The sequence below is a fragment of the Equus przewalskii genome, chromosome 5 (genome assembly GCF_037783145.1).
Source record: "Equus przewalskii isolate Varuska chromosome 5, EquPr2, whole genome shotgun sequence".
NCBI lineage: Eukaryota > Metazoa > Chordata > Mammalia > Perissodactyla > Equidae > Equus > Equus przewalskii.
Window position 1 is genome coordinate 81,153,386 of NC_091835.1, and position 26,015 is coordinate 81,179,400.

General features: G+C 41.7%; 2 protein-coding genes across 5 annotated transcripts in view; both read left to right on the plus strand.

Moving 5' to 3' along the window:
- XPOT (exportin for tRNA) overlaps positions 1 to 10,156 on the plus strand; it is a 36,622-nt gene extending 26,466 nt beyond the window's left edge. For both annotated transcript variants that reach the window (XM_070621941.1, XM_070621942.1), the window contains 3 exons: positions 4,922 to 4,993; positions 7,080 to 7,136; positions 9,545 to 10,156. In XM_070621941.1, the coding sequence (XP_070478042.1) occupies positions 4,922 to 4,993; positions 7,080 to 7,136; positions 9,545 to 9,571 (156 nt within the window). In that variant the 3' untranslated portion in view covers positions 9,572 to 10,156. The remainder of the gene's footprint in view (positions 1 to 4,921; positions 4,994 to 7,079; positions 7,137 to 9,544) is intronic.
- A 2,549-nt stretch (positions 10,157 to 12,705) lies between these two features.
- Positions 12,706 to 26,015, plus strand: part of TBK1 (TANK binding kinase 1) — a 41,738-nt gene continuing 28,428 nt past the window's right edge. Inside the window, exons 1-5 of one of the 3 annotated variants that reach the window (XM_070621945.1) lie at positions 12,706 to 12,928; positions 15,289 to 15,406; positions 19,559 to 19,699; positions 22,385 to 22,514; positions 24,887 to 25,068. In XM_070621945.1, coding sequence (XP_070478046.1) covers positions 15,320 to 15,406; positions 19,559 to 19,699; positions 22,385 to 22,514; positions 24,887 to 25,068 — 540 coding nt within the window. In that variant the 5' untranslated portion in view covers positions 12,706 to 12,928; positions 15,289 to 15,319. Of the gene's footprint in view, positions 12,929 to 13,065; positions 13,368 to 15,288; positions 15,407 to 19,558; positions 19,700 to 22,384; positions 22,515 to 24,886; positions 25,069 to 26,015 lie in introns of those variants that run through there. The other 2 variants (XM_070621944.1, XM_070621943.1) reach the window with 2 other exon arrangements.

Consider the following 26,015-nt stretch of genomic DNA (forward strand, 5'->3'; position numbering starts at 1 on the left):
TCGTTATGGTTTTGATTGTGTTTGACTCATCTCGTTCTTGAAAGCTGTAAAAGTTAATTGACTTCAGTTCTGACTTTTTTGGATGTGACAGAGAGGTTGAGTGAAAGTAGCAGTATCCATTATTGTCCTTCAGGTTTTGGGTAACAAGGTTAAAATATGTGTTTGTTTGGGTTTGACAAAGAATGTGAAAAATCTTAACCAGAATTTCACCATCTAGTAGACTCCTCACAGCCAGGTTTCTCCAACTCAGCATTACGAGTAGTTAGAGGACTTCACTACTTTAGAGTGTTCTGTTTTCCTTGTCAGTCTAATAATTTGTATAAATCCTAAGTGATTGGGGGCTAAATCTAGTTGGTATGTTGCTTGCCTTATACAGTGTTTTTTTTTAAGTCAAATTGATTGCCAACATTTAAAAATGAGGTACTTTTTTTTTAAACAAAAATTTATATCTCCAACTTCTCTCAAAGCCAGGATGCCAACACAGGACTGGCATTCCTACAGAGCTGCAGACAGCTCCCCTCACCCCTAAAAAAAGCTTGAGCTCCCGGTCACCACTCTCCATTCAGCCCGCTCCGTCAGTTGAATTTGAGCTTTTGATTCTGATGGGGATTTGAAGCGTTTTCAGTTCAGCCGCATCTTCTCCATGCCTCCTGTGTGCTAGGGGTATGTTTTTTGGGGCTGTGGGCAGAGGGGAGCTCTATAAAGATGAATAAAAAGTCCTCCAATATTTGTAAAGAGCTTAGAATCAGGGGACGCCAGTCACAAGCAACTCGATGGGATGGGTTAAGTAAGTACTTTAATAGAGATCAAATTAATCCATCTGTATTAAATGTAATATTATGAGAGATGAATGAGCAATTTTGCCTATGAGGCCAATCTAAGAAAGCCATTGAGAAAGAGGTCATTTTTTTTTCTTTTTTTTGATAAACCTTAAAACAAATGTAGATTCATCGGACTGACAAAGAGGAGCTGGCCGTGTGGGCAGAGTTGAGCAGGTGTATAAAGACAGGCCCGCTGCCTCCTCGTGGGTTTTGTAGAAGACAGTGGTACCCTGTTTAGGGAAAGTTTGGAGGCAGAAGTCATAGCTGAAAACTGAAGTGGGACTAGGTGTGTTAGATGTGCAAAGCTGGGCAGTCAGTAAGCAGTGGAGTTAGAATTTAGCATAGCTAGACGCGAAAACTGTCGAGAGCAGTTGGGAATATGGGTGTGAAGCAGTTAGGACTAAACGCTGATTTTGGAGGCCTCGCTGTGTAGTTGGTCAAGGTGAAGTGGTAGGAATGAGTGAGACTTTCTGAGACCAGGACAGAAGGAGACTTGGCTACAGCCAGAATCAGGAGAAAGTTAAAAGTAGAATAGAGGTGTGAAAGCTAAGGGAAGAGAGACGAGAGAGGAGATTGGGTGATGTTAGATGCTCGCGAGTCGTGGAGGAGGAGGAAAAACAAGAAACAGGAAGAACAGTATGTATAGTTCAGAAGTATTTGTCTTGTCCTTAGAAGCTCTCATTTAGACATCCACAGAATTTAATCCAACAGAATATTCTGTTTGAAAAAGTTTTGTTTCATTGTTCTGTTTTCTCATTTATTCACTTGACTGACTTCCTCTTGAGGTACAAGTTTACTTTTCCTGATTAAAAAAAACTGTACTCCACTTTTCTTTTTTATTGAGGTCATAATAGTTTATAACATTGTGAAATTTCAGTTGTACATTATTATTTGTCTTTCACCATATATATGTGCCCCTTTACCCTCCATGTTCATGCCCCAATCCTCTTCCCCTCTGGTAACCACTAATCTGTTCTCTTTGTCCATGTGTTAGTTTATCTTCCACATATGAGTGAAATCATACCGTGTTTGTCTTTCTCTGTCTGGCTTATTTCGCTTAACATAATACCCTCAAGGTCCATCCATGTAGTTGCAAATGGGATGATTTTGTCCTTTTTTATGGCTAAGTAGCATTCTATCATGTACATACATACACACACACACACACACACACACACACACACACACACACATCTTCTTTATCCATTCATCAGTCGATGGGCACTTGGGTTGCTTCCACATCCTGGCTATAGTGAATAATGCTGCATTGAACATAGGGGTGCATAAGTCTCTTTGAATTGTAGATTTCAAGTTGTTTGGATAAATACCCGGTCTTGGGTTAGCTGGGTCATATGGTATTTCTATTTTTAACTTTTTGAGAAATCTCCATACTGTTTTCCATACGGGCTTCACCACTTTGCATTCCCACCAGCAGTGTATGAGGGTTCCCAGTTCTCCACAATGTCTCAAACATTTGTTGTTTTTTTGTCTTGGTAATTATAGCCATTCTAACAGGTATAAGGCAATATCTCATTGTAGTTTTGATTTGCATTTCCCTATTGAATAGTGATGTTGAACATCTTTTCATGAGCCTGTCGGTCATCTGTATATCTTTGGAAAAATGTCTGTTCGTTTCCTCTGCCCATTTTTTGACTGGATTTTTCATTTTTTTGTTGTTGAGTTGTATGAGTTCTTTACATATTTTGGAGATTAACGCCTTGTCAGATATATGATTAGCAAATATTTTCTCCCAGTTGGTGGGTCATCTTTTCATTTTGTTCCTGGTTTCCTCTGCCTTGCAGAAGCTCTTTAGTCTGATGAAGTCCCGTTTGTTTATTTTTTCCTTTTGTTTCCTCTGTCCAAATAGACATGTTATTTGAAAAGATCCTTCTAAGACTGATGTCAAAGAGTGTACTGCCTGTATTTTCTTCTAGGAGTTTTATAAGGGTTTCACATCTTAACCCTCAAATCTTTAATCTGTTTTGAGTTAATTTTTGTGTATGGTGAATGATAATGTTCTACTTTCTTTCTTTTGCATGTGGCTGTCTAGTTTTCCCAGCACCATTTATTGAAGACACTATCTTTTCTCCATTGTATGTTCTTGGCTCCTTTGTTGAAGATAAACTGTCCAGAGATCTGTGAATTTCTTTCTGGGCTTTTAGTTCAGTTCCATTGATCTGTGTGCCTATTTTTCTGCCAGTTTTGATTACTGTAGCTTTGTAGTGTATTTTGAAATCAGGGATTATGATACCTCCAGCTTTGTTCTTTTTTCTCAGGATTGCCTTAGCAATTCGGGGTCTTTGGTTGCCCCATATGAATTTTAGGATTCTTTGTTCTGTTTCCGTGAAGAATGTCATTGGGATTCTGATTGGGATTGCATTGAATCTCTAGATTGCTTTAGGTTCTATGGACGTTTTAGCTATGTTTATTCTTCCAATCCATGTGCATGGAATATCATTCCATTTCTTCATGTCATTGATTTCTTTCAATAATGTCTTATAGTTGTCATTATATAAGTCTTTCACCTCCTTGTTAAATTTATTCCTAGATATTTTATTCTTTTTGTTGCGACTGTAAATGGGATTGTATTCTTGAGTTCTCTTTCTGTTAGTTCGTTATTAGTGTATAGAAATGCAACTGATTCTTGTAAGTTGATTTTGTACCCTGCAACTTTGCTCTTGCTGATTGTTGATTATTTCTAATAGATTCCCAATGGATTCTTTAGGGTTTCCTATGTACTCCATTTTTAAGTGCTAACAGTGGGGTTATACAAGATGGTAAGCAGTGTGTGGCAGTTAAGTACAGGGAGACTAACTAAAGAAAGAAGTAGAAAGCATCTGAGAAACAGTGACAAACAATCCCATGTTACCTCCCTCAATGAGCAACAGGTTTCCTTTGAAGGGTCATTAAATTGTGACCTAGATCCCTTGGGTTAGAGAGCAGAAGGTAAAGAGGAAGCATAGAGAAATGCTTTGATTCCAGAGCAGTAAAATTAAACAGGAAATCTAGGTGTTCGGGCACGGAAGTGCACTGAGGAGACACGGAATGATTTCATTTTGATGCCTGTTAACTTTCAGTGGGACCAGGTTGGGGTGATCAACATATTAAAGCCTTTAAGTCAGGTTCAAGTTTGAAAGTGAAATTAGATTTTTTTTCTCCGAAGTATTAGATTTATTACATTTGCCTGAGGCCACCCTCTCAGAAACACACACCTATAAGAAAACCATTTTCAAATTGTATTCTAAGTGCCTTTGTAGCTGCTGAGCAGTGGGAGTTGGGGGTTAGTTTGTGGAATTCTTCTCCTTTCCCTCCACTAAGCTTACCCCAAAAACCCACAGAAAACTATTATGGTTTTTAGCATCTAGAAGTACTAGACGATGCCATGAAGAGCAATGGTTTTAGAAGTCCGGGGACCTGCTTTGTGTACAGATTCTGTCCGCAGCAGACTGTGCAGATCGCCGTGTCTTTCCAGGCTTGGCTTCCTCACCTGGCGGCTAAATTCCTGTCCCTGGTGCGTTGAGCAGGAAGAGGGAGTTGTGCTTTCACTGCTACTGTCTCCTAACCTGTCATCTTGATCTTTCTTGCTGGTACTTTAGTTTCTAAAGATGGTCATTATCCTGGCACGGCCCGAAGGCTTCCCTTCCTGCACCCACAGACACCCTGTAGCCCACCCAGTGGGGGGCCGACCAGGAGCACCTTGCTGTCTCCTTTCAGTGCATGGAAGGCTCTGGCATCGTGACCTTCTGCGTTTAGAAGATTGTTTCATTTTTAGCTCCACTTAAAACTAAGTAATGTTAACACATGATGAATGCTAAGAGCTGTTCTAAAAGCTTTACCTTTCTTAGCTCATCCAGTCCTCGCAGTTATTCCGTTTTTCAGATGAGGGCACTGAGGCTCAGAGAGGTTCAGTAACTTGCCCAAGTTACCAGAAATTTGCCAGAGCCAGGCTTCAAACCAAAGCAGTCTGGCTCCAGAGTCTGTGTTCTTAATCACAATACCGTATTGTATTTAAAGTATGTATAGTTGTTCCAGTTTGTGTTTAAGCATTATTAATGTCAAGGAAGAAAATAATTTAGTTATAATTATCTTTCCATTTTCAGGGCCCAGAATGTGTTCAGTATCTTCAACAAGAATACCTGCCTTCCTTGCAAGTAGCTCCAGAGATAATCCAGGTCAGAGCTGTCCCAGTGTGTTTGCCTCTTCATTTAATTAAAGAAATATGACTATGTGGTTAAGTCTAAATGTGACTGAAGAAAGCCAAACTGTGTTCAACTGGATGTCTTACTACACGTAGCATAGCAAGGATCCAGACTTCAGGGGGACTGTGTAACTGAATGGGAACAAACTGCATTTTTATTTTCATTAACCTTTAACAGAAATTTAATTTCCTACCATCGTGTAGGTGACAAATCACAGTAGTATTTGCATGGCCTGTGAGTTTGTCAACAATAGAAATCACAGATATTTTCATATCACATTTGTTGTTCCAGAGATCTTGAAATATTGTTTATACTCATCAATATTTTGAAATTATGAGTTATTAAGATATGCCACTGGACCTTGTTAACTGTCTTATTATTCTACCACGTATGGGAAGTGTTTTTGATAACCAGAATTCATTATAATTGGTTTTCTTTGTAATCCTATGTAATATAAATGCATTTCAAAAAACATTCTAAAAGCAGTCCAGTAGCCGCCCCCAAGACAGCCAAAGAGGACTGGCACACGAGCCCCTGTTCTGAAGGTCTGTGCCAGGCAGTTCATTTTACATGTGCCAGGCTTAGCAGTACTTAATGTATAAATCTGAAACTATTTTGAGGTAAGTGACTAGAGAGCTATCTTATACTTTTGCACTGTTAAAAAGGTCACTTTTATAATGACATTCAGTTATCCTCTTGGCATATAGTTATCCAGACTTCTTGTCCAATAGCACATAGATCTAATGAGGTATCAAAGTTTTGATTAAAACTAGAGTAAGAATCTCTTGCATAGATTCTAAGAATTGCTTCTTAATCAACAGTGTTTTATGATGCTGTTTTATAAGAGGCATTGAAAAAGTTAAATAAAAAATAGGATAGATCTCACGTAAGAGTAATCATAAAACTCTTTTAGGAGCTGGCCTAGTGGCATAGGGTTAAGTTCCCACGCTCTGCTTCGGCGGCCCCGGGTTCGCAGGTTCAGATCTGGGGCGCGGACCTAGCACTGCTCGTCAAGCCATGCTGTGGTAGCATCCCACATAAAATGGAGGAAGATTGGCAAAGATGTTAGCTCAGTGACAAGCTTCCTCACGCAAAAAGAGGAAGGTTGGCAACAGATCTTAGCTCAGGGCCAATCCTCACACACAAAAAATAAATTAAAAAAAAAACAAAACTCTTTTTTCTGAATAGCTAATATTCTCCCAGACTTCTAAGTGAAGCAAAATTATTATATTTCTACCTAATAATTTGATTATAAAAGATAAGGATCCCCAGTTTTCCCTTTTTCATATGCCTTCTGACAAAACTTTTGGCAGAGCTGTATTGAAGAGAATGTTCTCTTCTTTTGGTCTGGCTCTGCTTAATTAGCCCTGGTAGTGGGGAGCACAGCCATAGCAATGTAGCTTTTGTCCTACTCGCCCTGGGGGGCTTTGGGGAGAAGGAAATAAACAGGAAGATTGGCAACAGATGTTAGCTCAGGGTCAATCTTGAAGGAAAAAAAAAAGAGAATACAGATCTTCCTCTACTTAGAATGGGGTTACATCTGCATAAACCTGTTGTAAATTGAAAATAGCGTAAGTGGAAAATGCATTTAATACACCTAACCTATCAAACATCATAGCTTAGCCTAGCCCACCTTCAGTGTGCTGAGCACTCTTACATGAGCCTACAGTTGAGCAAAATCATCTACACAAAGCATTTTATACAATAAAGTGTTGAATGTCTCATGTGTTGACTACTTTACTGAAAGTGAAAACCAGCATGGTGAATGGGCACCAGATGGTCGTTTACCCTGTGATCACCGTGCTGACTTGGGCCTGTGGCTTAAACTGCTGCTGCCCGGCATCCTGAGAGAGTGTCGTCCTGCATTTTACTAGCCTAGAAAAAGATCCCAATTCAAAATTCAAAGTATGGTTTCTACTGAACATGTATCAATTTTGAACCATTGTAAAGTCAAAAAATCGTAAGTCAAACCAAGTAAGTTGGGGGGCATCTGTACTGTGGATTTAAATTATGATAAATTTAATACACATGGATTCACTCTCTTCTCTCTCCTCCCCAGGAATTTTGTCAAGCGCTTCAGCAGCCTGATGCTAAAGTTTTTAAAAACTACTTAAAGGTGGGTATTTGAAAAATTACGTATCTTGATACAGATTAGGTAGTGTTTCAGAGCCAAGAAAGAATACCTATTACAGGATACTGTGTCCTACAGGTATCTGTAGGATACACGTATTACAGGATACCGTAGTTTGACCAGTTCTTACTTATTTGGGGATCGCTTTGCTCTAAATTAACCCACTATAAGAATCTGTAGTTACAGACATTCTACTTCAGTTTCCCATGAGGCCCCTTTCAACTGAGCACCTACAAGGATCATAGAGAGTCAGATTGGCACACTGCATGTGCGTCTGAGCACATACTGGTGTGGAATGCCCATTTTTTTCTACAGTTTTGTGATATAATGAAATAGGAACTAGAGGATTGGGGCAACAGCTGATGTTTAAGAACAGTTGCCCATGTTGAGTTGAAAGGAAGGAGCTAAAAATGTAAAGACAGAAGGATAACTTCCTTGGCCGTATCCCACCTTGATGCTTTGGAATTGTAAAACAGACAAAAAGTAGAATCCTCAGATTTGGCCATCAAGGCTGTTTTTACATTCATAAAAATCAGTGAATTTAAAAAAACCCTCCGAGTTGGCAAGAAGTACCAAATGTTTATTTGATATTCATATTTACACTGAAATCGGAGACAGCACTCCTTGCCCTCACCTGGGTAGCCAGTCATCCAACACGCCCTGACTGCCTTTGATGGACCAGGTCCTGTGCCACCTGCTGCACATAACAGCAGGTGGGGCTTCCCTGTCCACAAAAAGCTTGTGTTCTGGAAATGAAATTACAGTGTGACAGGACGAGGAACTGTTCTTTATTTTCACTTTATTACATTCGTTCAACAAATTTGAGGGCAAAGCACTGTGCTGAATTTCTTAGCAGCAGGTGACTTAACGAATGGCTACCTGGTTCTTTTGCCCAAAGCATTCAGTAGAAGTCATAAGTTCAGGGGCTTTGCTGAGTGACTAAGTGTGCCATCGTTTGACTTGGGTTATACCATCTTCCCGTGTCAGTTTTTTCCCCAAGTAGTAGTTTATCAGCTTAAACTGTGAGAAGAACATTGTGTTACCCTTTATCATTGGGAACTCTCCCCACTCATGTTCCCCCATAAAAGCTAAGTGCCTGTGGAGGTGCCGTCTGTTCCATAACTGACCAATCAAATGGATTAAAGGACTCAAAAAATTGTAACTCTCTGTTAGAGCTATCTGTAAAGGCAGATCTGGTACATTGTAGCAGGCTTGGGCTCCACACATGAGTTCATCCGAACAGCGTTTATTAAAAAGTCTTCCTTCCCAGCCCAGCTCGTCTCCAGTGATAGCGTTATTCTTCTAGTTGGAAAAAATGAAGTTCCTTCTTCTGTGCCCCGCTCTTCCTACCTATTGATCCTTAGATGCTGCTGATTCTCTCCTCCCTCTCTCTCCCTTTCTGTCTCTCCTGCCGTTTCTTTGCTGTAGGCTTATGTTGTCTCACTTTGTTCCCACTTCCCTGGTTCTGTCCAAGCTGATGTGTTGGAAAACATCCACTTCTCTGAAATTCATTCCCCTTCCTCATAATCTTCATAAACCTACTGTTGACTCAAAACGAGTTTGTGTTTCTTAGTTTGGCCTTCAGGGTTTTTTGTCATATCCTCATCTCAGACTGCCTTCCTGGTTTCTCTTGCAGGAATCGTCATTGCTATTTTGGGTGTTCTTCAAAAATTTTGCCTTATTAGCAACTCTCCTCCTTTATCAATTCTACCCATTTTTCTACGCTTACCTCGAGCATGGACAGCCTCCTTGTAAGGCTTTCCTTTGCTCATATGTGATCGTTCTTTTCTCTCCACTTAGTCACAGATTAACAAAGTGTCCAGCCTCTGGGAGCTAGGGCTATGATGATGAATACAGCCTTGTCCTTGTGCGTGCTGCCACCGCGTACTCTTCCTAGTGCTCACTTCACACGTACCCAAGTGTGGAATTGGGCTGGTGCCCGGCACAGCCACCGGCCTACTCGTTCATAGTCTCAAATGTTGCATTGGAAGTATTTTTTTATAATCAAATAAATAGTAAATTCCTTAAGGGAGAACAACTGCTATGTTTAGCTTTGACTCGTTTGTTTCCTCCTCTAAATTTAATTTCCCAGCATTAACTTTGACAGTAGTGCCGGTCAGCAAAAAGGTGTCAAGAGCATGTCTTCCTCTGACCACTCGAATCCCATAGTATTGGAGGTAATACCATATTTTCACTAGTTTCCCAACTGAGTAATCAAATTGTCCAGAAGAGAAAGTTCTTAATTGGTATTTTGTATGAGTTTATGAAGTATGTTTTGGATACCTGTTTTATTTTCCAAAGAGTGACTGGCACTCAGTAACTCGGCGCCGTTCTTAGGTGAAAGGTGGGATCTTCTGACGTCAGTGCTAATGGTGCTCACACTTCATTTACAGGTCTTCTTCCAGAGAGCAAAGCCCTGAGGACTGGATCTCCGGTGCCTACTTCATGATCAGGACTTCCAGTTAATCATTTATACGGAAGCAATTTTTGTGTGCCATTCACACTGGTCTTTTTAACATTGCTTTGAGCTTATTGCAGTATATGTATTGGGATTTTGCTGTACAATGGATGTAATTTTCCCTAAATACAGGTATGTGACAACAAGAGAAGTTGCTTATATGCAGTTCAAATTGTTCTATGTTAAAAATGCTGTTAAAAGATACGGCAGAGTTATCCTAGTACCTTTACCCCTTTACTTGAAACTTTAAGTCCTTTATAAAGACCATAGCAAGAAAACAGTGTACCTTTTTTTAAATTGCTGAATATAAAATGTTTGGAAATTTTAATTTTCTTTTATGTGTACATACTCATAAAGTATGGAGGGAATACAGCAAATCAAAACTAATTTTTTGTAGATAGCCATTACATTACTTTAAACTGTTACAACGCCAGTGTGTATTCTACGAAAGAGACTGGTTTCATAAATTAACTGATTTAAGAGTAGGTGCCGGTGTTAAACATTTTTTATAAAAAATAAATAAATTTTACGTAGTGAAATCTACAAAGTCTGTTTTGGAATTATTATAAATACCTTAGCCTTATTCTCTCATCTTCTCTCTTCCTGATTTCCCATTTAAAGGATTGCGCATACAAGCATATGGATGATGTATTTGATTATGCTCCTAAAAGGTGATATGCACCTTAGTTCTGTTAAATAGAATCTTTTCAAATGTACTAGAAGAAGCCTGTGCGAATCTGTCAATAGAATAGTAAAAACTGAATTCTTTTCCTAACTCTTCGAAGATTTAGTTAGGGCACAAGGTATCTATATGTTTATGATGCTTGTAAGAAGTACCTTCCCCTGACTTCCCCCATTTTTATTCATGACTATGTAAGAAAGCAAGAGGAAAAATAATCGTATCAGTAATAGTATTGGGAAATTTAAAAAGGAAGGACAAAACTGAGCAGCAGAATTACCGCAGTCATTTAAGTTTAAATTCTAAAAGCCCAAGGAAGACTATAGGGGAGGGTGGGTATTGTTTAACCTTTGGCCCCTGTGGTCCCTAGGGGCTTCACAGGTGGGCTTTAGCGGTCTATAAACTCCCTGAATTGTATTCTAAATTGTGCACATAAATCTTTTCCTGGGGTTAATTCTAGAAGAGATTTTAAACATTTTTCCTTACATCACAGAATAAAGGTACATACTAAACTAAGTTGACAGGTAATTGTAAAAATAGGTCAGTGGAATGTATATTATACTTTAATAGGAACGTTTTTAAAAACAGGTAAGTGAAAGCTGAGTTCCTCTAAGTTCCCCTGTACTGTGGAAGAGCTAAATTGCTTCTATTGCCATGCACTAATTGTTCCGAGTTACTGATGAATTGCACAGCATAGTGGTGAAGGGCTTAGACAGGCTTTGGATCCAGATTAAGTAGGTTTAAATAACAGTTCTGCCAGTAACTGGCTTTAGAACCTTAAGCAAGTTAAATAACTCCTCCCTGCCCCAGTTTTCCCATCTGTAAAATGTGGGAAATAATGGTAGCTACTTCATAACTGAGAGTTCACTAAGTTAAACATGAAAAGAGCTTATTACAGGACCTGTACGTGAAGCTTGATGTCAGCTATGGTTGCTGTACTATTAATTCCATATATGTAAAGGTGACACTTTTTCCCCTGGCTTTTTAAAGCCCTTGAGAAGATTCACATGTGTTCAGAGGTAAGAGAAATCAGGAAATGGAAATTATGAGTCTGTGATAAAAATTGAACTTCCTGTTACATAGTCACATATAATAGTTGCCATCTCATTCCCTGAGGTTGCCAGAGCACTTTACTTAGGGAGGACCACAGCAATTAGGAAACTGTTCCATCATGAATCACCTTATTTGTATTGTACTTCGTCTCCAAGAGCAAGCACCCAAATAATTGTCTGAAGGGTGAATCTCACCTGTTAACAGGTAAGATCACTGAGGCAGAAAACTTAGGGATTTGTGTGACTTGACTGTGGAACCACAAGGGTTTGGTGAGGCCTGGCCTAGTTCTGGGCCTAACAGTTTATTTAAATCTTAAATGCTAACATTAATTGGTTCACAAATGGCCTGACCGTTGAACAAGTACTGTGGTATTTCAGCGTGCATCTCTCGTTAGGTGGTAAACGTGTGAATCAAGGCCTCTGGCACATTTTCTCCCGTGCAACTGAGCTGCGGGTTTTACTGTCCTCAGGAACTTGTCTTCGCATTAGACACGGGAGAACTGAAATTGGTTGGAAATAGACGCAGTGAACAGATTTGTTGTTAGAAGCGCTTCCATCACTTAAGCATTGTTTCAATGTCTAACAAAGTAACTTCCTTTGTAACTACGCATTCCAGCGGCTCTTCTCTCTATTGCGCATATGATACAAAAGGCTTAGAGAGGGACAAAAAACAAAAAACCTTGCTTGGAGTCAGGACTTGGCGGGGAGAGCTGGGACTGCCCCCCAGGCCTGTCCCGTTGGAAAGGCTCTGCTCGCCGCTCCGCCGCGGGCCCCGCTGCATCGCTGGTCGCCGTTCTCTCCGGGGAAGAACGCCCGTCCTCTTCCTGCCCCGACACGGGGCCTCGGTCGACCGGCAGGAGTCGCCGTCCTCCCGTCCAGAAGGGCGGCAGCGCCGCCGACGGGCAGCAGGACCGCTCCAGGCGCAGCCCAGCGCTCTGAGCGGCGCGGCCCCTGCGGGCGCCGATGTCCGTCCTCAAGTTCCCCGGGACTGCCATTTCCCGCAACCCCGCCTGCGGGAGCGAACCGAGCGCGCGCGCCCCCACCGAGGACTTCCCGTCGGAATTATTCGGAGGCGTCATCTGGCTCCCCGGCAGCCCACGTGGTCTTCAGATCTATCAGTCCCCCGGGCCAGGTCATTCCCCAGGGTCGGCCCTCGCGCGTCCAGCGTCCTGCGCACCTGCGGTCCCTGGACCGTTCGTCACCACGCGTCCTGGGTGGCCTTCCTCGCAGCCCCCGCTCAGCCCCGCCTTCGCTAGCGGCGACGCGGCGGGATCTGCGGCCGTGGGAATCGGCACCCGCGTCCGTGGCTCCGCCCGGCTCCGCCCGCAGAGTCAGGGTCAGGCCGAGGGTGTGGCCGGGCGGGCCCCCGGACACGCCCCCTCCGCGCCCTCGCCCGCAGGCTCGGCGTCCGCCGCCGCAGCGCTGGCCTGGCCGGGGCGGGGGCTGGGCCGGGCGTGCGCACGCGCACCGCACCCGCGCGCCGCCGTGGTCACGTGGCCCCGCCGGGGGCTCGGGAAGCCGGAAGTGTCCCGAGGCGCCAGGAGGCCGGTGCCCGCTGGGGTGCTGCGGAGCGCCGGGACCCCGCGCGGTGAGTCGGCGCGGGCGGAGGGGCCGGGGGCGGGCGCGCGGGCTGAGCCGGGCCGGGCCGGGGCCGCGCCCGCCCCCGCGGGAAACGGTGCTGAGTCAGAGCGGAGCGGGGGCGGGGCGCGCCAGGGCCGAACGCACGGGACCCTGGGGGGCGGGCGCTCCCCGGAGCCCGCGCGTCCCGAGCGGGCGGTGTGGGGCGTCCTGGCCCCTCGGCGGACCCCCGGCCGCCGCCCTCCGCCCGGGCCCTCCCGACTCCCGGGGCGCTGCGGGCAGAAAGGATGTGCCCTCGCCGGGCTGGGGACGGGCGTGTTGACCACCCGGGGCCGCGCGGCGGCACGATCGCAGCTCTTAAATCGATCGATTGGTTTTCCGGATGAGTGAAAAGGGACGTTTCCTTAGGGTTAGTGGTGATAGCGGCGGGGCTTGGCTCACCGGAAGCTGTAAGCTGAAGACGTCTTTAATATTCACATAGATGATGCAAATTCCCAAACGTTTTTCAGGCGGGGGGGAATGGCTTACAGGTTTATTTTCCATTTCCCAGGTGTTTTCAGTAGGTGGCCTCGAAACAAGTTCTATGCAGTAATTGTCCAATGCATAACCAAAGACCGAGTTCCTTCGCTTAGAACACTGAATATAAAATATAACATCTGTGTAACAAATGATTCACATAGTGGTAGAGTTTGGAAATCTTGGAACTTTGTTCGTGTGCCATGTCACCAGACCTTTTTTTCTTCTGTGAACGTATAGTGACTTTCGTTTTGGACGATATAAGGAAGTAGACGTAAGGCAGGGTCAGCAGGAGCCTACTTGTTGAGCGCCTCCTATACCGTGTCAGAATTTCGAGAGGATGTATATCGCAGGCACCTTGTGCGCGTGCTGAGTCATGTTTTGACACGCTGTTGTTGTGGGGTTATTGGAAGATAGTTTCAAAAAATGTTTCTCCTGATCATTGTGAAACCGTAGTTTTGTATCTACATATAGAGAGCACATATCTTAGATGAATGTTTATATCATCCACTAGGTACCGATGGGTACCAAATGATACTATTTGCCGTTTACAGTTATCTCAAACAGCAAAGTTACATTTGGAGAAGGTTTTTCATTATTGAAAAATATTTGAAAATATTATTGAAAAGATATTTGAGATGTTTGTGGTCACTTCAGTAGCTGACAAGTGTAAATATATGTTCCAGATTTTGAAAAAGAAATCTTATTTTTATTGGTTATTTCCAGTAAGTTGCTGTATGTAAAATTCCTTATGTGAATTAGATGAGTAGTAAAATTCTATAAGTATGTCTTAGTATATCAAAGATTGGTGAAATTTAGACCCCTGGCTGTTCTTTGTGTTCCTAACCCTACTTGGAATACTGACAGTCGCTAGTTCATCACTGAATACCTAGTCCGTTCTAACTTACTGTGAAGGAATATTAAGGTCTCTTTTACTCTGACGTTACAGTAGGTTAAAGGTGGCACGGTGGGACAAATGTTTATGCTATTTAGTATACGTACCTCATTTTTATTCCAACATGGAGCTCAAATATTTCTAATATCCTTATAGTTGTATAGCTTTTCAGTATTAAAGGACCAGGGTAGCGGTGATGCTTTTTTTGGTATATATAGACTTTATATTTAGAGCAGTTTTAGGTTCGCAGCAAAATTGAGCAGAGGGTATAGAGATTTTTCCCTGTGTCTCCTGCCCCACTCATGCATAAGCTTCCCTTGCTCATTTTTTTAAGACTTGGTGATATATACTTGGTATGTATATTTATATACTTGGAGGTTGGAGAAACGATCCTTAAGTTAATTTCGGAAAGGTTAGTGACCTTCCAGGAATAACGATTTTGCACCTTTCCGTTATGATTGTCAGGCTCCGTGCAGACGAAATTTTAAGTTCGGAAAGTGTGATTCTGTGGCAACAGTTGTTCTTGTTAGTGTTGCCCTGCCCCTGAAGGCAACAGAGTAATTTTGTGTATATTTCTGTTATATTTTACATTATTACTTTATTTTAGAACACTTGAAAATGTTGCTTAGTCTTTCCAAACAGTTGAAGGAGGTAAGTAGCCGGTATCACTCTCTTTGCCAAAGACAAAATTAGAAGGGAAATAGATATTTTTTCAGGCCTGCGATGAGTGAATTAAGATGAGTATATAAGATGGCATTGGTTAATGTTTGTCAGAGCCCACACAGCGTGTTAGCCTTAGATATTGCTGGAAACTTAGATTTTTACATTGAACTGTTGGTATACTTCGATTTGGTAATAAATAATGGGTGATCTTACTGGAGACTAAAAATAGCTAGCATTTGTTTCTTAAATGTGTTATTCTCTTCGAATAAACAGGCACGTTTTGTCTTTTCTCTTAGTGTAACAAGAGGACCGCCTGCCCAAGCCGAGATGCAGAGCACTTCTAATCACCTCTGGCTCTTGTCGGATATTTTAGGCCAAGGAGCTACTGCAAATGTCTTTCGAGGAAGACATAAGGTTGGTGCAGAGAAACTGTGAAGGCTTGTTATCGCTGTGTATGTACCTTTCAGAGAGGCACACTTGTACTAAAATGCGAGGCCTGGTGGTTTTGATGATTTTGTCTAACGGGAATACCTGTTTTTGTGGTTGTTTAAGGTATGGCTTGTGTCAGGGGCACTGATAGCTACCCAGTGGCGCCAGAGGTTATGTGTTGGGGAGTGGAGAAAAACAAGAGGTTGGTTGAAACAGGAAGTGGGAACGATTAGTGTTGTGGCTTCTGATTCTTTCCCCTCCTGGCCCTCCCGTGGTGAGTGATGTCACTCACAGAAGTTCAGTGTGGCAGTGATTTGGGGTAGCGAGGAGTAGAGGAGGCGGAGGTGTGTTTGGAGGGGAACCCACAGGTGATTCTGGTATGCTGTCCTGAGGCTCCATGCCCCCAGTACAGCAGCGTCCTACAAGCTAGATTGGAGTACAATGAGGTTATCAGTAAGGGGTGCAGGTTTAAAAGACTGTGCTGATATGAGGTAATCAGAGTTTGTTAGTGGAAGTGAGACTAGAAAAGGGCTAATCCCAGAGGCACTTCACGGACCAAAAAGATTTTGTGTTAGTTTCTATATTGGAGGATGAAATTAAAGATAATTAAAATAATTTAAAATAAACTAAATTAACATAAGTACAGTATACAACTGTGTGCTAGGGGGTTTGGGGGAGAAGAAGAAATAAAAGATGATTGGCAACAGATGTTAGCTCAGGTGCCAATCTTTTAAAAAAAAAATTAAGACCATTAAAGTTTCTGTTCTGGGAAGGAAGCTGGAAAAATAGTGGAATAAAAAATCATTTTATAAGGCAAATAGTCATCCTCTTATTTTTCAGCACTGTGAATTTGTTTTGAGCTAATGATGTTTGGAGCCCCCTAAATTCTTATTTTCAGAAACAGGAGCTCTAAACGTTCTGTAAGGAGGAGTTCCTTCCTGTTTTCCTGTAGCCTTGAGCTTGCCGGGCAGGGCCGTCCGTGACAATGAGATGGGCGTCGAGGGAGGAGGGCTATTTCCTCTGGGGAAAGATTATGACCATTGACAGCCTCTGTGGCTCATAGAGGAGGAATCAGAAGTGTCATCGGACAGCTTTTAGCTTTTGTTCCTCCCCTCTGGTTCTAGGATTGTCCACAAGTTCTGGATCCTTGATTAAATTCATTGTCATCAACCTTGGATATTCCTGTCCTAGAAATTGTTTTTGTTTTGTGCCCTGTGCCAAGAAGAAGAGAAAACGGGTGACAACACAGGATTTAGCAGTGAGAATAAACGCATCTGACTGGGCTTCTGTTTTACTGGGGCCCAGATTACCGTAACTAGCTGTAATCATTGCTTGGTTTGTGTCGGGCGCTGTGGTGGACCTGGGGACCTTACTACAAGTAATATGCCCTTCCTGCCCACAGACAGTCTGGGTTTAGCAGCAGGGTGGCATTGGAAGGGACCTAAGAGGGAAGCTGATGGAGTGACAGGTAGTCAGTAGCCGTAGAGAGGGGTAAGGCATATTTGAAGTGCCTGGCAGCAGTAAATGATTCACATATTCTGGTCTTCTTTCCTTGCTTAGACACCCAGTGTCCTTCATGTCAGTGCTTACATGTAACATGTGCTCTGTAAACATTTGTTGAATGAAAGAGTAAATGAATGAATGAGGGCAGGGTAGACTGCCCTACTAGAACCTGAAGTTCTTCCAAGGAAACAAAAATGTGCTTTATCCAGTAGGGTTTGAAAGCCGAGAATAGAGATTTGAGAGGCATAAGAATTGGCCTAAAAGATTGCTGAGACCCAGGTTAGTATTCGGTCCCTAACAGTCTTCCCAGGGCTGTGTTTCGAGAAACCATGCTTGTTCTCAGTGACATCAATTTCAAGGGTTTAGGACTATACCCAAAAAGTCCTGCTTGCCCTTAATAACTGTTTAAGGGTTTTTACCATGATATTGGCTAAACCTTTTTATGTTATCACTTAGAATGACCAGGTCCCTAAGTTTACTATCTGTTGTTCAAAGTGTATTAGTAGTCTCCCCTTGTCTGCACTTTCAGTTACCTACAGTCAACCGTGGTCTAGAAATATTAAATGAGTGAGAGAGAGAAGGAGAGAGGCCACATGCATCTAACTTATTGCAGTGTATTGTTATAATTGTTCTATTTTATTATTAGTTATTGTTAATCTCTTACTGTGCCTAATTTATAAATTAAACGTTATCATAGGGGTGTATGAAAAAAACGTATATGCAGGGTTTGGTACTATCCGCAGTCTCAGGCATCCACTAGGGATCTTGGAACATATCCCCTATGGATAAGGGGGGACGACGGTATCTACTTAATCCATCTCTTTTCCATTAAGTTGCATTTAGCTACTGATGTGGGTAGATGGGTATGAATGTGTGTGATAACCATGGTGAAGAAAGGGAAGAGAGCTGTAGGAAGGAAATGTTGATGTGCATGTGTTGTGTGTGTCTGTGTGTGTGTGTGTAGATGCCCATGTAGATCTCTAAATATTATTCGTATCTGCTTTGACTTAGGGCCAGTGAATGCTAGGTGACTGTGCAGTTGAAACAAGGGCAAAGAGTATCTCCTCGCACGTAGCCCAGTAATCTCGCAGGTGTAATGTAGACGGCAGAAGTTTGGAAAATGCTGGCCTTGATCATGGTGGGAACATTGCAACCGTGTACCATGTTCCCTACTTGCTCCTCTGTTAAGATTCTTCTAATTTTAGACCAAGTTTGAGACAAGTGTCCTCAAGAAAAATCTCTCTATTGGGTGGTATAGATTTGGCAGTGTCCTCACCCTGGCTGAACAAATGGAAAAACAGTGTAATTAAGCTGTAGTTAAACTGTTGTTCTGTTTTCGTATTGTCTGAAAACGTCAGAGGCTCTTTTCCTCTGGAAAGAACGTGTCTGTATTTGCTGTGGGGGGTGGGGCGGGAGGGAGGAGTGGTCACATCGCACAGATGGCGGGTCTCCAAACCGTGATCTTGAAGAGTGAGACCAGGAAGGAGTTCAGTGGGTTTAGGAAGAAGATCCCAAGATTCCGAGGTCGAGAGGAGGAGGGTGGTGGCTGTGAGTGGTGGGTCTGTGTGGAGAGCTGTGGAGAGGGCTTCTGAGGAAGACCACCGCAGAGCTCCCGACAGACACACAGCCATGAACTGCTGTTACGCAGGAGGTGCTGGAACCCTAAGCTCAAAGAGGAAATGATCTTTCCACTCACTCCAGGGAAGGTCAGCCTTGGATTACGGGAAAAGTAAGATGAAACTCAGAATCTGGGCTGAGCGAGTGGAAGGAGGTGGGAGGGTCTGGAAGAGAGCCTGAAAGTGAGCTTCAGATGAAGAACACGAGGATGTGCCATTGACCTGGACCTAAGCGTGTCTTTTGCGCCTCTGGGGTTCCCTCCCAGCTCCGGCTGTGCGTTGTGATTGTGTGTGTGATCTCCTTCAGTATGCCATGAGAGGGAGAATGGGCGTGCTACAGTACATCGGTAGAGAAAAGCCATCGTCTTTGGTCCTCTAGACATGGTCTGTGAGGTGACAGTCTGCGCTGCTTCTTCAGGTGAAGTTGCAGAAAGTCCCCAAGGTGCGCGGAGCAGCCCGGCAAGGTCAGCCCGCTTCAGCCTCCTCTCCACTCCCACTTCTGCACGCGCCTTATCGCAGCTGGGGAAGAGGTCTGAAGGTTTTAATTGCAGTACTTTGAGGTTCTAACTTAAAGTTTCACATGTGGAACATACTTTTCAATCTCTCTTTTCCTGTTTTGATTAATCTAAATCTCTTAGGCCCTGGAGAAGCCCTTGTGAGTTTCACTTTCTATTTCTTAGAATATCTTTCACATTCCGGGCTGTTAGAGCTCTTATCTTCTGATGTGGAAATGACTGTCTGCCACATGTATCGTAATAGAAGCTTTATTTGTAATATGAAAAAAAATAGCCTTTTCTGCCTTCCAAAGCATACAATTTGAAAGAAATATTGAGCAGTTGATTGATTGATTTTAGCTTTTAAAAAAAGTCAGGGGTGCTAGTACAAATTACCTGTGCTTAAGAATATTCAGCGAGTTTTATAAGAAAGCTAGATTGCTATAGCTGCTTCTCATGGCACCGTTTTATCTTCTTCATGGTATTGTAAATAAATAAAACCTTTCTCTCTATTCTTTTTTTAGAAAACTGGTGACTTGTTTGCTATCAAAGTGTTTAATAACATAAGCTTCCTTCGTCCAGTGGATGTTCAAATGAGAGAATTTGAAGTGTTAAAAAAACTCAATCACAAAAATATTGTCAAATTATTTGCTATTGAAGAGGAGGTAAGTAGTTAAGCTTTAGTTAATTTTGATACATTTATTATAGTTATTACAATTCAGGAGAAATAATCTGATATAAAACATTGTTTTATAAACAGTGAGTTTTTTTTAATGTGAAAATTAGGGCTCATACAACCAACTATTCTGTTCTGTAAGGTTTTTGAATAGACATACAATGGAAATAAAGTATCATGGAATCAGAGAAAGTAGTATAGGAAATAAAAGAATTTAGAATATGCTTACCAGTATTATTACTAAAAAAAAATAAATAAATGAAGTTAAATTGACATAATTATAAAAGGAACAAGGAGGAAGTCAAACAATACAAAAAAGGCGTTGTAAAAGAATGAAAATCCTAGGAATCCAGAGATTAATATGTGAAGTCCAACTGTAAAAGATAGAACTGACTTTAGGGGGAAACAGCAAAAGGAAGAATGTCATTAGGAAAATTAACTAGAATTAATGGAAATAGAAATCTATTTTAATCCCTTTATAATGGGTAATCAATAAAATCACACCTTTTGAAAAACAATGTAGCAGTTTATACTCCTTAAATAGTGATTTCATTTTTAGTGATTACTTCTTCGGAAGTAATCGGAAATGTAGATTATAGTTCTATGCACAAAGGTGTTCATCGCTGCCCTGTTTATGGTAAAGAATGATTAAATAAGTTGGAGGGTGTGATGGATAGTTACCCCGCATTAGCTGCACTCGAGGTTAGGCGCACAGCTCTCTGGACTGCTGAGTCTGCTCAACGCTTCTGACGCCAGCTGCGGAGGGATTTGGCAAACTGCACCGTCAGAGAAAACAGTCCCCACCAGGCTGTGCTCGTTCAGACACTAGCTGCAAGTTCAGGAGTCCCCAGGGCTACCTTCACTTCAGACCAGCTCCCTACAAATTTAGGACTTCCCGTGCCTGCTTTCAGATTTGATAATTTGCTAGAATGTTGAATGACTCACAGAACTCAGGAAAGCTCTATACTTACAATTACAGTTTTGTTCTAGCAAGAGGATGCAAATGAGAGCTAGCCAAAGGAAGAGATCCATAGGGCAGCATATGGAAGAGTTCCAGACATGAATCTTCCTTGTCCTCAGGGACACGTCACCCTCCTGGCCTTGATGTGTGACAGTACACATAGAGCATTGCCAGCCTTGGAAGCTCGCCTGAGCCTTTGGTCTCCAGAGTTTTATTGGGGCTTGATCACATGCTGCCTCCGTGGCTGACCATTAGTCTCCAGCCCTTCCCAGAGGTTCGGGCTCATACCTTTAGCCCCCATTTCCTCCGAAAGTTGGAACAGATATGCATGTCTTAAAACCCCATTGTAGCTGGCCCCGTGGCCGAGTGGTTAAGTTTGTGTGCTCCACTTGAGGGGCCCAGGGTTTCACTGGTTCGGATCCTGGGTGTGGACATGGCACCACTTGTCAGGCCACGTTGAGACGGCGTCCCACATGCCACAACTAGAAAGACCCACAACTAAAATATACCACTATGTACTGGGGTGATTTGGGGAGAAAAAGCAGAAAAAAAAATAAGCTATTAAAAAAAAAACCCATTGTAAATCACAAGGCCAACACCCCTAGACAAACTTCTAGCAAACAGGACATTCCAGAGGCCTGGGAGTCACCGCCCAGGAGTCAAAAGCAAAGGCCAGACCTCTCTTTGGGTAAAATTAATTCTTCTCTACACAGTAGTTAAGCAGCAATAAAAAAGAAATATTTACCACAGTTATAATCACCTGGGAACATGCTTATGTATAATGTTATGTGAAAAAATCAGGATTGAAAATATTATGCAGGGGCCAGCCCCGTGGCCGAGTGGTTAAGTTCGTGCACTCCGCTTCGGCAGCCCAGGGTTTCACCGGTTCGGATCCTGGGCGTGGACATGGCACCGCTCATCAGGCGATGGTGAGGTGGCGTCCCACATGCCACAACTAGAAGGACCCACAACTAAAATATACAACTATGTACCAGGGGGATTTTGGGAGAAGAGGGAAAAATGAAATCTTTAAAAAAAAAAAAAAGTTGGAGATGAATACTGGATTTTAAGACTCATATTCACATTTTCAAATTTCTGAACACGGCATGTATCTTATAATCAATGTGATAGTTGGCAATATTTCTGTTTCCCTATAAAGCTGTTGTTAATAATGTATTTTATAATCAGTGGAACATTAAATTCAAGGTTTAAAATAAATCAGCAGCTCAGATGCAAACGAGTGGACTAGAACTTTGCTGCAGGAGGGACCACTGAGCTCTCCTGCCACCTGTTTGTTTTTAAAGCTAGAACTCTGTTCCTTGGAGTAAAAGTACCTTTCATGAGAAGAATCTCTTGTTTTAAGAGATTTGTTAGAAGACCTAGTGTCCTAAATGTACTATTATGTATTGGAAATTAAAGGTAATTTTTAAAGAACTGTTATAACATTGTAGCAAGGATTTTCTAGTTCAGATTTAGCCAGCTTTCTCTGTGGTTTGATTGTCTTCAAAAACAAATCCAATTTAAATAGGAATTTACAAGATATTGATTCTTATATGTGTATAGTCAACAAATATTTAAAGAATTCCACGTAAAGCAATTCAAAGTGCCTTCATCATTGTGGTAATTCTACCTTTAAATGAAATCAGTTAAGTCCTGGCATATAATAAACATTTATTTTTTATATTGAGTCCTAATCAGTTATTTTTTTTCCAGACAACAACAAGGCATAAAGTACTTGTTATGGAATTCTGTCCATGTGGGAGTTTATACACTGTCCTAGAGGAGCCGTCTAATGCCTATGGACTGCCAGAGTCTGAATTTCTGATTGTTTTGCGAGATGTGGGTATGTTTGTTTGTTTGTTTATATGATTTTATATATGTGTGTATGTATAATTTAATGATATAAGAACTTTAAAAAGTAAATTTCTTAACATTCAGAACCAAAGACCTTTACACAGTGCTTTCTTAGATATAACACTAAAAGCACAAGTACAAAAAGAAAAAAAATAGATAAATTGGACTTCACCAACATTAAAAACTTTCGTGTTTCAAGGGACAACATCAAGTAAGTGAAAAGACAGGCCATGGAATGAGAGAAAATATTTGCAGATCATATATCTCATAAAGAATTTTTATCTCAATAACTCAACAATAAAATGACAATTCTATTTAAAAATGGGCAGAGGATTTGATAGACCTTTCTTCAAGGAAGATATGCAAATGGCCAACAGCACATAAAAAGATGTTCGGGATCGTTAGTCATTAGGGAAATGCAAATCAAAATTACAGAGAGATACCACTTCGTAACCACTAGGATGGCTAAAGTCAAAAAGACAAAACAAAAGTGTTGGCGAGGATGTGGAGAGTCTTGAACCCTCATAAGCTGCTGGTGGGATTGTAAAACATACAGCCGCTTTGAAGAACAGTCTGGCAGTTCCTCAAAGGTCGCATATAGAATTATCATATGACTTAGCATTTCTTTTGGTTTTTTTTTAAGATTTTATTTTTTTTCCTTTTTCTCCCCAAAGCCCCCTGGTACATAGTTGCATATTCTTCGTTGTGGGTCCTTCTAGTTGTGGCATGTGGGACGCTGCCTCAGCGTGGTCTGACGAGCAGTGCCATGTCCGCGCCCCGGATTCGAACCAACGAAACACTGGGCCGCCTGCAGCGGAGCGCGCGAACTTAACCACTCGGCCACGGGGCCAGCCCCTGACTTAGCATTTCCATTGCTGTGTATTTACCTGAAAGAATTAAAAACATCCACACAAAAACTTGTACATCAGTGTTCATAATAGCCAAAAAGTAGCAACAGCCCAAGTGTCTGCCAGCTGATGAGTAGACAGAATGTGGTGTATCCATACAGTGGAATACTGTTTATTCATAAAAAGAAACAAAGTAGTGGTCCATGCTATATGGTGGATGCCCCTCTAAAAGGATGCCAGGTGAACGAAGCCAGACACAGAAGACCGCAGTATTTACAGAAAACGTCCGGAATTGGCACGTTCCTGACGACAGAGAGTGGATTCGTGGTTGCCAGGGGTTTGAGGGGAGGACAGAGTTGAGTGACTGCTAATGGGTGTGGGTTTCTTTTTGGCATAATGAAAATATTCTGAAATTAGAGGTGATGGTTGTACACTCTCTGACTCTTCGACTCTACTAAAAACTACTGAATTGTGTCCTACTTGAAAAGGATGAATTTTGTGATGTGTGAACTTTATCTCAATAAAGCTGTTATTTTTAAAAAAAGAATATGGCAACCAAGGGGAACAATATCTGAATCAATAGATTTATAGAAGTGAATTATTATTTGAGGAATAGGAAAAGCCAGGTGATAAAGAAGATTTAAGGTTAGTGGGAGTCCTTCAACTTGACGCTGGAGGCCGTGTGGAGACCATGTAGGTGAGGGCAAGATGAAAGAAGCAATGTGTGCTACAGCCTGTTTAATCGAATAGAAGTTATGGGTAATTGCGCCTTCCTCGGTGTGCTGGGAGTCCTGAGTTTTCATAATTGAATGTTGATACCCCTGACCTTTTTTTCATATGTTATATTTGGATATTCATCTATCAGCTGTCAAACAAACGTTTCCAGCCATCACTCAGTGATGCTGCCTGTTAGCCAAAACAACTTCATCTCAGCAGTGTGGCCACCTTTGCCCTTAAAAGAAAGGGGAGAGGGGACGGCCCTTTGAGAAGAGCATTAAAGCATATGAGAAGTGTATTTTTATGGAAACGAGTGTGATGTTTTGCCTCTTTCTATTACTTTCTTACTATTTTATGTATTGAGTCTAGTTTACTTTTTTGTGGAATTTTTTCCAAAGGTAAAGAAATGTAAAACTGGGGTGAAAGATTGATATCTTTCTTGGGAATCTTTATTCTTAAGTTTAGGCAGATTGCCCACATGTGTATGACCAAAAATAATCCAGCAAGTCATATGGTTAAGACCATTTTGTTCTTTTTCCTGATAGTATTTAAGAGAGATTGAACTCTTCCTTAGACCATATGGATCTTGTCATTCTGAAACTCCTTGTTACTCTAACATGAGATATAAAATATAAATACTGTCTGTTACTCCTTTGATTAAAATGACTTTGGACCAACTTATGAAAAATTAACAATGAGTGAATATGAATGAATTATATGAATGAATTTGACACCCACAGACAGACACACAGATACCTACATTTTAATTTCCTTCGTTTTATATTTATTGTTGAAGTGGGTGGAATGAATCATCTCCGAGAGAATGGCATAGTGCACCGTGACATCAAGCCAGGAAATATCATGCGTGTGATAGGGGAAGACGGCCAGTCTGTGTACAAACTCACAGATTTCGGTGCAGCTAGAGAATTAGAAGATGATGAGCAGTTTGTTTCTCTGTATGGCACAGAAGAATACTTGGTAAGTCGTGCGTCACTAATAATTTTATTTAAAAAGCAAGATATATTGTAAACATGGGTAATTGGTCAACCAATTCAGTATAAAATGTCATGTAACTTTTACAAGAAAAATTAAATTTTCTCTTCTAGTGCATGTGCTTTGTAATGGAATTAGATACTGGTTTTTAAGGGTGCTGTTATTTTTCTGTTAAAAATTGTTACAAGTTTTATAACATTTTTAAATTCTTTAACTTTACTAATGTTATGGCTCTATATTAAAAGAAAAAGCTATCTATACAGTCCAGAAGCATCTGGCTGGTAAAGTCTCCCTTTTGTGGATCAGAGCAGTTAATTATTTCAAGTTTGTTAGAATACTGTTCCCTGTAGAGAAAAATTGATTCTAATTCGGAAGCAGGAGGTTCTGTTCAGGGAGGTCGGTTATTGAAAGACAGACAGGACCGTTGTTAGAAACACACACAGAAAGTGAAATGCCTTGAAGCATCTAACTTGAAATGCCGGAAGGCTGGAAAAGCTCTGTGGTCGAATCGGTTGCTGCCGATGTGTGTGTGTGAAGTTAGTAAACATTTGAAACACTTGAGAAGATATACTTCCAAGTAAGTGCAGGTAACACGTGGTCAGGAAGTTTATAATACATGGTCATCACTAATTGTTCAGGGCGGTGCATTTTCTCTTACAAGTCTTAGATTCTGTGACTTTTTTCCAACTGAACTCTGCCGTTGTAATCTTATAACATAAAAAGTAAAGTTTAGGTGCCCCTATGACTTTATTCAGATGATTCCAAGTCTGGCGTGGATTAAGGTGTCATAAATTGTTCTGTCATTAGATAACCCCAAATTAATTTGTAGCTATATTTTAATAATCTTTTAATAAGTATACGTAAGAATGGATTACATGCATCCTGCAAATATTCATGGAGTACCTACTCTACCAGGCGCCGGGACCACCATG